The sequence below is a fragment of the Notolepis coatsorum genome, assembly GCF_963971535.1.
Source record: "Notolepis coatsorum genome assembly, chromosome: 3".
Lineage (NCBI taxonomy): Eukaryota > Metazoa > Chordata > Actinopteri > Aulopiformes > Paralepididae > Notolepis > Notolepis coatsorum.
In genome coordinates, this window is record NC_140167.1 from 92,008,422 (window position 1) to 92,021,020 (window position 12,599).

Here is a 12,599-nt window from a genome sequence, read left to right on the forward strand (position 1 = left end):
TTATCATACTTCCTACTGAAGAACAGCTAAATGCTTAAAGGACTGGTATGACCTCCTTGGGTTCAGTAACCAGGAGCTCAAGTGGGAGGTGTTAAGACAATGTCTACATTTTGTTTTATATTATATATACAATCTGGAAATAATAATAATAATAATAATAATACTTCGTTTTATATAGCGCCTTTCAGAGGACCCAAGGTCGCTTTACATAAGGGGGGGGGGGGGGAGATAACAAGTCAACAAACAGTGGACAGACACAACACATACATATAAAGTGAGAAAGTTAGGGGTTGAAGGCCAGGTTGAAGGTGGGTTTTGAGCAGTTTTTTAAATGAGTCCAGAGTTGGGGTGGTGCGGAGTTCTGCGGGGAGGGAGTTCCAGAGGGTGGGAGCTGCCACACTGAAAGCTCTGTCCCCGAACGTCCGCAGTCTGGTTCGGGGGATGGAGAGCTGACCAGTGTCCGTGGATCGCAGGGACCGTGACTGAGTGTAGGGGTGGAGGAGGTCAGTGAGGTACTGAGGTGCCAGGGCGTGAAGGGATTTGTAGGTGAGCAGGAGGGTTTTGTAGGTGATGCGGGATTTGATGGGGAGCCAGTGGAGCTGGATGAGGATGGGGGTGATGTGCTGCCAGGGTTTGGTGCGGGTTAGAACCCTGGCAGCTGAATTTTGAACATACTGGAGCCTGTCCAGGAAATGGTTAATTCTTCCTAATACATTCTAAGGGATATGATTTGTGACAAGATGGCCGCCAACCCTGAGCTGCTGTGATGGGAGTTGATTGCTGCACGGGGTAATGAGCAGCAATGCAATTCAGGTGTGAATGCCATCTTGAGAGAAACATTTTCTGTGCAGGGGAAGGATTTGGCTCCTTCAGTGGGTAAAAAAATGCCCATTTAGACCAGTAAAAGAGGGTTCAGTGAGGGAATCACTCCAGAGACGCCATTGGTATGTATGTTTGTAGTTGTGTAATTGTCCATTTAAATCACTATAATTTGTACCTGTGGAGGGCTGGGTTGGTGGCAATTTTGTGGAAATCCTTCCAATTAATGAATGTTTGGGTGTACTGTGTAACTAGATAGGAGGGGATGCCAATTGGCAAGTTGTTTTGTGTACTTTGGGTTGGATCTGGTCCATTGTGATCAAGTAACAATTGTTTGGTTAAATGAAATTCAAACATAATTGATTTGGTCTGTTTAAATTTAAAGTAAAATGTATTTGGAAGGTTGGTAAACTAATTTGGTTCAATTGAAACTAACTAAAACTTCAAACTAATTGATTTGGCCTGTAAAATAGCCAAAGAAATATAAAATGTGTTTGGAAGGAAAAATAATCCTATACTGAAAATACTACAAATTGAAGGAGGTGTATTTGATTATTTGGCATGCACTTGTTATTTGTGGAGTGGCTAATTTTTGTGTTTTTCTTTAAAGGTTTTCAACCTACTCTTGATGATGTTACTTTCAACATGTTTGGAATGATGTGTAATGAGAAGTCATTAAAAATCAGCAAATTGGAGTCGAGTTGTCCCAGCGTCCTCTGTTGAGGTTTCAAGCCGTTTTTCACGTTTGGGCAGCACTGGTACCAGAAAGAAAACCACATAACTTGACACATATGATAATCATAATTTTCACTCTAGCATTAGACATAACATAAGATATGCATTCAGGGCATACTCAGTGCCCCAATGGAGAGGCAAAGGGCCTCCTATACTTACAACCTTAAAACGGCTTGGAACAGCTTTTTGGTAGCAACAAATATATATATAAAAAAATAGAAAAGGTCTGTTGGACTCTTGGAATCAACTCAATCTATTCGCACTAATATTTCTGGAATCAAACAGGTGAGAATGACTCACGGGAAAATGGAGTTGTAGTCGTTTCCAAATCCATAGATGTTGAAGTAGCAGCCCATCGGTAAGCTCTTCAGCAGCAGCACCAGTGTGTCCTACCAGGACGGACAGAGACACAAACTTACTGAATTAATCCCACCATGATTCAAAGTCCTATAGGCTGGTTTCTCGTCCACGTCAGAGCCGGTGTGAACATGTGCATCAGGTAAAAAGGAAGGTAATCCTGGTCAGAACAATGGGGCAGACTACAATATATTTACATTGGTTAGCAATGCTAGTGATGTAAATGATCAATCCATGCTAAAGCTAGCATATGTAAAAGGTGAAAGACTCACTCACAACCATGCTGATTTGGCTAAATTACATCCAGCCGTTTTCGTTTGAAACAACTTTTATTCAGTGGAGTGCCATAGTTTCTCCATAGAACCCTGTTGAACTTTTTTAACGCAGCATCTTGCACAGGTAGGGGGAAACTCAGTCACGTGATTCAGCGGGTATTGCTGATTGGCTCGAACATGGTACGTTTATAAACAAGAATCTTTTTTTGACAATGGTTCAGTTTGGTAGAAAGAAATACAACGGAGGCAGAAAATAAAGCTTCTGCAAGTAGCCACATTGGCAAGTAGCCCTAGAACCGAGTGTGCACCGTCTCCGGTATGAACCAGCCTTAACACTTTCCGGGCCAACCACGTGTATATATATATATAAGTTATTGGGAGCCAGCGGTTGGTATATATACGTTTTTGACTCGTTTTCCCTTTTATTCTATCCTATTCAATGTCAGGGAGCTGTATTTTGCCTGTAAAAGGCATACCGGCACTCCGAATGTGCAGTACCGGCCAGATCCTGCTAGTAGCGCTGTATCGAGAATGCAGTAACCCCTGTTCCAGACCGGGTGCCACACTGAAAAACGCTCCGGGCGCTCTTTTCTACTAACCTGAACCTAGGGCTTCACCCGATCGCATTGAATAGTTTTCGGGACCCCCGATTGGGTTATGTCGTCGACCAAATGGACATACGATCTACCAGATGGCGATCAAATAATTGGAATATTCTTTTTGGAATCCCACCGGCCACAGGTAAGAACAATTTGACGTCAATTTCAGCTTGATCGTGCAAGGTTTTCATAGCCATCTCCCTGATCAGCGTATGTTGTGGTTTGATTGATTGATTGAAAACGTTATTAACAGATTGCAGAATGGGTACAGTACAGCTCAATACATACAATTGTTAAGGGGATGCAGACCAGAGAAAGACTTTCGTCTCGTTTACATCAGGGTCCCCCATTTTCAATTCATCGTAACATATATGACATACAGATAGACAGAGTACTGCTACATCTATACATTTATGACATACCAGATTTGCAAATACAGTACTGTTTGTGATACGAAAAGAGTCCAGAAAAAAAGTATATACATTTGACGTAGAAACTGTACATTGGCGGTTGGGTAGGTGGGGGGGGGTACTGTACATTGGAGGTGGTTGGGTGGGGGGGGGGGGGGGGGGGGGGGGGGGGAGGTTGGGTAGGAGGGGTGGGTGGGGGACACTGTACAACTGTACAAGCAAAACTGTACATTGGAATATTGACAAGACCATACTTGGTAATTTTTACTGTACATTGGAGGGGGTTGTGTTAGGACATTTACAGGGGCCAGTTTCGAATTGCAGTCTCCCGTAGGTGTTTTGAGTGTTTTTGAAAGTGGGTAGTGATTCACATTCCTTTACAGCTTTGGGTAGGGCGTTCCACATTGATGTGGCATAATTGTGAAACGTGTTTAGTCCCTTGTTTGAGCCGAATCTGGGTTTAACATGATTTGTGGAGCTCCCTCTGGTGTTGTGATCGTGGTATTCACTGACCTTTGGGAAGTATTTTGACATGTACATGGGTACCTTGGTCGTGTAGTGTATCTTGTAGATCAGGCCCATTGCAAGTTGCTGTACTCTGTCGTCTACTCTAAGCCATCCTAGGTTGTCAAAGTGGGCAGGGGTGAGGTGGTTTCTAAGAGTAAGGTCAAGCAGTAGTCTGACCAGTTTGTTTTGAGATGTTTGTAATTTTGTTTTTAGCGCCTTTGAGGTGCTTTGGTACCATGAGGTGCAGGCATAGTCGTAGTACCCTTGAATGAGTGCTCCTGCCAGAGTCTTCAGGGTATTCTTGTTTACCAGTGAGGAGATCCGGTACAAGAATAGAGTTCGTTGGTTGACTTTTTTTTATTACATTGGATGCCATTTTGTCACAGGAAAGATTTGCCTCTAGGATGGAACCCAGGTAGGTAATATCTTCTTTCCTTGTGACAATATTGTCACCCACTGTAACTGAGAAGCCGTCGGTCTTGCTGAGTTTGTTATTTGAACCGAAGAGAATGGACTCTGTTTTGACCATGTGTAATGATAGTTTGTTATCAGCAAAATATGCAGATTTTGCCTAGTTCTGAGCTGAGGGTTTTTTCAACCTGTAACTTGTTCTTGTCAGAGACCAGCAGGGCTGAGTCGTCCGCAAACAGGAACAAGTTGCAGTCACAAGCTGACGACATGTCATTTGCATAAATTAGGAACAGTAGCGGACCTAGTATGCTTCCTTGTGGAACACCACAGCTTACTGTGAGGGGGGGGGGGGGGGATAGGGTACCGTTTACCTCCACCATCTGCTCTCTCCCCTCCAGGTAGGATTGCATCACTGATAAGACTATCAAAACCAATTGCTTTTATCAGAATGGTGTGATTGACAGTGTCGAAGGCCTTTTGTAGGTCCAGCATGACCATGCCGCAGTATTTGCCCGCGTCCACCTCTTGTTTGATGTGGTCGTTTAAATAGAGAAGGCATGTGTCAGTGGAGTGGGATGTTCTGAAGCCAGATTGGAATTCGTAGATTAGATTTTTTTCCGCGAGGTATTTTTCTACCTGTTCGTATAAAAAAAATTCCATGACTTTCGAGATGGAGGTAAGGATAGAAACAGGGTGGTAGTTGCCTGGGTCTAATTTACTGCCTTTTTTGTGCAGGGGTGTTACTCTCGCAATTTTGAAGTCCTTGGGGACGTGTCCCTGTTTTATGGAGAGGTTTATTATGCGTGTGATGACTGGGGTGATGGCGGCTGCTGAGACTCTGAGGAATTTGGAGGGGATGTTGTCATGGCCAGTGGCCTTGTTAAGTTGGAGGGCGCTCAATTAATCAGAAACGACCCCCCCCCCCCTTTCATGCATTCATGATGAAACATAATACCTATCATATGCATTTGATTTAATTGTAGTGTGTGTAGGGACAAAACGCCAATGGATTTGGTATAATACACGTAGCGGCTTATAAATAGCCTCACAGGAATTAGCCTCAATCATTCCGAAATAACACTCATATTCACCACGGTATAAAACGGGAACGTATGGATGGAAACATTTTAAGTTTTTTGCATCTTGAACGGAAGGTTCTTACTGTCAAATGACCATGATATTGTATCCATAGCTATAATATAAAATATAGATTTAGCTCTACAAACAACGTGACGCACAGTGAAAGTGTGTAATGGAAAGCTGGCCCAGCTATAGCTAGATGGGGAATTCCAATGGCCGTGAATGTGTTAAAGGAACACGCCAACATCATGGGAAATGCACTTACCATCTTCTCCAGAGTCGGACAAGAAGATAGATACCAATGTCCTCTTTGTGCGTTCAGTATAAAGCAATCTGTCTGCAAGCTAGCCTAGCTTAGCACAAATTAATGGAAGTGGATACAGACCACCACTAGCCTAACTTAAAACTCCGGGAGAGGTGTTTTTAACCAACAGCTAGGCTAGCTGGTCTGTATCCGCTTCCATTAATTTGTGCTAAGCTAACCTAGCTTGCAGCTGGATAGCTTTCTACTGAACACACAGATGGCATTTGTATTTTCTTGTCTGACTATGGAGGAAATTGTAAGCACATTTCCCATAATGTTGGAATGTTCCTTTAACTCAGATGGAGGTATTCATGTTAAAATGTGAAAACACTCTATACAAGTCAAACAACCACTCCGTTCCAAATGAAACTGGGAAGGATAAAAAATAACACTGTAGTACCCGGGCACTGCTGATGCGATCCTGCCCGTTGGCGGTGCGGTCCATAGGACAATCCATGCTGCCAGAGCGGTCCACCACAAACAAGAACTCCCCACAAGATGTCATGGATGACATCACAGCTGAGGGGAACTCTGGGTACAGGCTCAACATGACCGCTGGGTCACCCATCAGAGAGCCTGGGAAGACAGCAAGCACGGAAAAGAAGAGGGGGGGGGGGGGGGAGTGAGGAAAGAAGAGAGAGGGAGAAACAGAGAGAGAAACAGAGAGAAAAAGAGAGAGAGAGACAGAGAGGACAAACAAATGTGTTAATTTGATCCATTTGGTCTGCGCCTAGTCCTCATCTACTTATCACAATGTGCCAAAATAGATTATTTTTGTCTAATCCATTGTTTTCTCTCCCTGGAAAAAAAGTACCTCAAGTCAAGTCAAGAGTTTTATTTGTCACGGCATACAAGCATACAGTGAAATGCAGGAAGTCATGCCTGCAGCGATTGTGCGATAATACAAGTAATAAAAAAGGAATAAGACATTTGTGCAATAATACAAGTAATAAGAATAAGACATAACGGGTATAATGTACATAAAGTTTACAAAAGCATGGTAAAAGACATGCTAAGGTCCTGCGATAGTGCAATACAATGTTAGCTACGGATGAGGCACTGGGTCTTCTGTACACTACTATACAATGCTATACTATACAATCTACAGTTATACTATATATCCTTATGCTATCTTGCTATATCCATCTATTTACTATACAAGAACCACTCCCGTTATTCTTTATTTTTTAAAGTGACCTTTTCATTGTGTAAAGTGACCGTTGAGTGTGAGCGTGTGCAGCATGTGTGTGTGTGTGTTCATGCTAAAGTGACTGTTAGTGTGTGAGCGTATACAGTGTGTGTGTTGTGTGTGTGCTCATGTGTGCTTGTGTGTGGAGAGTTCAAGACTCTGATGGCCTGGGGGAAGAAACTGAGCCGAAGTTTCTCTGTCCTATTTGCTGGTGTGCGCAGGCGTTTGCCTGACCGCAGCAGCTTGAACAGGCTGTTGTTAGGGTGGTGGGGGTCTTTCATTATTCTGGATTTGTACCTCTTGTTATATAAGACCTGCAGGGGTGGTAGTGCAATACCCGTAGTACGCTCAGCTGAGCGCACCACTCTTTGTAGGGCCTTCTTGTCCTGTGCCATGCTGTTTCCATACCAGGCAGTGATGTTTCCAGTCAAGATGCTCTCTACAGCTCCGGAGTAGAAGGACTGGAGTATCTTCCCCGATACTCTGAACTTCCTTAACACTTTCCGTGCCAGCCTCCGTGTCCTATTTACCCTGTTGAATGCCACCGCTCTATTCAATGACAGAGCTCTCACATTTGTGAACGCATGAACTCTCTTAAATTATGGCTATGTGTCTAATACGACCGTCGCTTATCAATGACTTGTTTGCAGTCAACATTGTCGAAACGGATTTTTTTTTTTTATCGGTTCATTTCCGTTTTATACCATTTTGAAAAACGCTCGTTTTTTTTTACTTTCAGAAAAAAAGATTCTGCAGGAATCGTGCTTTACTGTAATACACAAAACCTATTTATGAAGTTTTCAAATAAACGCTTGATTATTGATAGTATATGTGTACTTATGCACGCTATAGAAGCGGGCTGAAAAATCCATTATCTTATTTCCTGATCAGCTACACACACTCACAGCCACACACACATATGGGACACGTTGATATATAGGTGAAAACAGCTCTGATTATCCCAATACTGGTAAAATAGATTCCTTACCTCAGATCAGATGTTCTCCAAAAAGATTATTCCAATTCCTGATCGCCATTCCAAATATCGATCGCGTTTATTGATCCAATGCTGGGTGGTCAGAAGACATAATCCACGCTGTTTTGATGGTGGGCAATGACTGGGATCATCTCCGGTTACTTGTCTGACAAGTAAAATGTGGATTCCGGACTCTTTTTCCCCATGCGTTTCATTCAATCCAATCCAATGGGGTGCAGTACCATCCGGAGAGACGATAGGGGGCGGTATTTTCCCTGTTCGAGCTCAGACAGATCCCCACTGGTAACGTGAGGCTAGATTGATGAAATATGAATGGAAATCGCTAATAAAAAAATAACGATTAAACGACGAGATTTCTCGTCGTTGGCACTCAACGGTTGGCATGAACTAACAAGATTTTCCGTCGTTGGCACTGAAAGTGTTAACCGTCTCAGGTGGTAGAGGCGCTGCTTCGCCTTCTTTACGACTGAATCTATGTGTGTTGTCCATGTCAGGTCTTCTGAGATGTGGACCCCCAGGTACTTGAAGCTGCTCACCCTGTCCATGGTAGCCCCGTTTATCCACAGTAGTGTGTGTGTCCGCTGCTGTGTTCTCCTAAAATCCACGATCAGCTCCTTGGTTTTACCAATGTTCTGGAGCAGGCTGTTGTCCTGACACCAGCGTGCCAGTACATCAACCTCCTCCCGGTAGGCCTTCTCGTTGTTGTCAGAGATCAGCCCCACCACCACTGTGTCGTCCACAAACTTCACTATGGAGTTGGAGCTGAACTTGGCCACACAGCCAAGAGTGATGTACCTAATCCTGGAGTGATGTCACTCTGCACTTGAGGGTGAACACCAAAACAAAATGTTCACTATTCTGAACCGTGCTCCTCCAGTGTGGGGACTTTAGGCTCTCAACGTGGGGTTTGTAGACTCCTAGGGGTCTTTGAGGTTATTCCAAATGATAGAATACCGGTAGTTTAATTTCACCATTTGATTCACAAGAGGTTAGGCCAATGGGAACATATAAGAATATAGAATTCTGGACATAGTCATATCCAACAACAAACATCTAATCAGTTAGGGGTCCCTGAGACAAAGCCTGATCAAATAGGGGTCCATGGCCTAATCTTTAACAATTATGGGGGTCCTTGACACAAAAAAGGTTGAGAACCACTGAATTAGGATGATCAAATCGACCTCCCGACCCCAAAGGTCTGCTGCATTTGGAAATGCATCAAATTGTGGCAGCGCACGATGCTGTAAATGCAGTTTCAATGGATCTTTAAGTTACAAATCAAACTACTTATGCATGTACTGTATGTACTGTACTGCACAGTGACTCAATAAAGCCTCCACCCCCCTCGACATCTTGCATTTTCTTCTTTTAAAGTATTTCTAAATGCACTTAATCAGGGATTTTTGTCTGAGATCTATATAAACTAGGTACTATTCCATCGAAATGAAAAAGAAATTCAAGAAATTCTAACATAAAAAAGGCAGATTTTGTTCAAACCTCAAAATGTAATTTATTTTATTTATTAATATTTCTTTTAAATATGGATCCTTTTGTGTGAATGTGATAACTGCAATAGTTTAAATCGTAATCTTTTCAAATTTGCTGAGAACATTCATGATGACCTATGACCTTTCCTCTAGCATCAAGCCAAACTTAAAACTTTCAAATGAGCATCTGTGAAGGTCACATAGTGGTGAGTAAATCTTACTCAAAATCTTGAAAGAAAACTAAACGTGCAAAAGATTGAGTGGGCTGTGAAGACTTTTTCTTGAGCCTCAGCATTTTTGTTTAGAATATGAAAACTAACTCACATAAATGGCATAATCATACTCCCTTATTCAATAACAATGCACTCTTGATTGGAAAACGACCTATAAGATTCCCTATATGGGAAAAGCAAGGCATACACTCATTAGGTGATGTTTTTAACAAACAGGGTTTTTGTAGTTATGAAGAGATATACGCAAAAAATTTAATCTCACCGAGTCCACACATTATTTTTACGCACAGTTATTGTTATGTTTGAAGTCTCACGGTGTTCCATTAAAGATACCAATTGAACACCACAGATACCACAAATTCTTCTATGAAAGAGAGACATCGAGAGGTTTTGTTTCAGATTTTTATCATCAATTACTAACGTCCTCGTATGAAACCCTCCACCTAGACTCTGTCTGGAGGAGGGATATACCAGACCTGGAAAGTGATTTTGATTGGCAAGAAGCCTGGGCAAATGTTAGATTTACATCAAGGAACCCGGACTATCAACAAATCAATCTTAACTATATTCACAGGACATACTTGACTCCTATAAGACTGAAAAAAATTTGTCTTAAACAAGACTCCAAATGCTCCTTATGTACAAATGGGGATGAGGGGACATTTATGCACATGTACTGGGACTGCCCACCAGTTAAGATATTCTGGAAAGAGGTGACCCAGCAATTATCAAATCTCTTAACTCTGAATATACCTGTACACCCCTCTGTATTACTGCTGAATGATGTTTTTGAGTGTGCAGTACATCCACAGCTAAAGAGATTGGTTTTATCGGGTATCACAGTGGCTAAAAAGCTGATAGCATCACGATGGTTCCAACCGGAAAAAAATTGCCAAAAGGTCTGGATTATTACTTATCTCGATGTGATTTATCAAGAAATCTACAGCAAGAATTTTGGGTCTCAATGAATGATGTGGTTAGAAGTGGTGTAGAGAATAAAAACTAGCATATAATGGTAGTGTCTGGTTAGGAGCGAGGGATAATGGATGGATTATCCAATGGGGGGTCTGGGAGGGGGGGGTACGAGCTAGAGCATATGTGTGTAGGGTATTAGATAGCAGGTATTAGGGGTATATCCTGTATAAGACATTTAACTAAATGGTGATTTCTTTGGATGTGCACTGTTAATAATGCTTGTATATCTTATCGTGTGTTGTCATGTTTGTTTATACATTTGTTTAAAAAATTATAAAATAAAATACAAAAGAATATGAAAACTATTGAGCAAAATGTCTTATCTTACAGAAAACAACTTAATGATTTTCTACACTCACCTGGCTTAGCAGAGGTCTTTCCTGCCTCCACTACCACCATGGGTTGATGGGCATCTTTGTAATAAATCAACAGCTCCACATCCCTGTCAAACTTGTGTCCTGCTGCCAGACTCACCTGCATTCAAGAGAAATTAATAACATTAAATAAATAAAGGAGTGAAGTTTTAGGGGCTTTGTTTTGTTTTCAAGGGTCGAGAGTAACACACTTTTACTTTATTATAATTTATTTAATTATTCTATTATGGTATTTTTACTTTTATTCTATGAAGGTATTTCTACTTTTAATATTCTATCAAGGTATTTTTACTTTTAATATTCTATCACGGTATTTCTTCAAGATATTTCTACTTCTAAGTTATTCTCTCAAGGTATTTCTACTTTTAATGTTCTATCAAGGTATTCCTACTTTTAATATTCTTTCAAGGTATTCCTACTTTTTTTGTATCCACTTTTTCTCCTCCTGTTTTTCTCCCATCCCAATTTAGTCGTCATGCCAATTCCCCCCTCCCCTTCCTGGTTGTTGCTCGCATGTGCCCCCCACTGGTCGGTCTAGGGAAGGTTGATAGATACTACAGGCCTGTACGCTGCGACGAGATCGTCGCAAATTGCCCCCTAATTTGGCCGGTGCGAATGAAAAATTATATCTACTCGCAAGCTTGCGAATAGTGATTTCACCCCTTCATTCGCATTTCACTACACTAACATTAGCCTACAACCAGGGCTGTACAGGCGACATAATGTTGCGGTTGTAATTTCATTAGACAGACCAGCGCGGACATTTAATAACATGCAATTTAATTGACACGAGCAATGGGCTAACGTTAGCTGGTGGTCCCGAGTGAAGCAGGGACGGCGGAAAAGTGAGGAAAGGGGGTGGGTTATATTGACAAGTGACAACGCTTGACAACAGAAGTTTAAACATAACTTCATATTTATTAGTTATTCGTTTCTGTATATCATCCACTTTCCATCTCCGTGTTAGACTCTTCCTGTTTACATTCGAGTGTGACGTCATCACCTACGGCAGCTTAGACGATCAAAACGCAAACCTAGAACAAAACCCCCGGGGGGGGGGGGGGGGGGGGGGGCTGGCTCTCTTGTGCGTTCTCGCCCCCTCTCTCTCTCTCTCGCTCTCTCTCTACATTCAATGATTTAAAGTAGCCAAACGTTACAGACAGTATAAATACTAACTGGATAGTTGATGATAAACATTTAATTTCATTATCTGAAATATTCTAAAATCATTAAGTCTGCTATAAGCCATTATCCCTTTGTGTGTAATTATTATTTTCTCACAGTAGTATATATATATATATATATATATATATATATATATATATGTGTGTGTGTGTGTGTGTGTTTGGCTAAAGTGGATAGAAAACACAGTACTGTGCAAAAAAAGGGCACCCAAGAGTTTTTATATAAATAGTCTTAGATGTAAATACATTTTTTTATTAGTGTGTCAGTAGACTACTCTTAGTACATTTTCATTAAATTATTTTTTAAAGCATCTTCATGGTTTAATAATGCAAACATATGTTGCAGGGACTTATTATAATCATCATATTGGCGTGACTGTATGCATCAAAGGGTTAAATCAAGCATTTTAAGTGCTTTAGGAAATGTCAAAATATTGCGATATATATTGTGTATCGTGATATGGCCAAAAAATATCGCAATATCATTTAGAGGCCATATCGCCCAGCCCTACTATAATGGTAAAATAGTTATTTAAAAATTTGCCCCTAAAAAATATTCTTTGCCCCTAAATTTCTCATTTAGGGGCAAGTGTGCCCCTAGTGAAAAAGCTTAGCGTACAGCCCTGTACTATCACATGTCCCCTCCGATACATGCGGAGTCAG

At 41.5% G+C, this 12,599-nt stretch overlaps 1 protein-coding gene across 3 annotated transcripts in view; it reads right to left on the reverse strand.

Annotated features, from left to right (window-relative positions):
• LOC311224639 (von Willebrand factor A domain-containing protein 5A-like) overlaps nt 1-12,599 on the reverse strand; it is a 147,376-nt gene that overhangs the window by 118,806 nt on the left and 15,971 nt on the right. For all 3 annotated transcript variants that reach the window (XM_084309708.1, XM_084309707.1, XM_084309706.1), the window contains exons 6-8: nt 10,738-10,852; nt 5,898-6,073; nt 1,855-1,943 (exon numbers count right to left, since the gene is read on the reverse strand). In XM_084309708.1, coding sequence (XP_084165834.1) covers nt 1,855-1,943; nt 5,898-6,073; nt 10,738-10,852 — 380 coding nt within the window. The remainder of the gene's footprint in view (nt 1-1,854; nt 1,944-5,897; nt 6,074-10,737; nt 10,853-12,599) is intronic.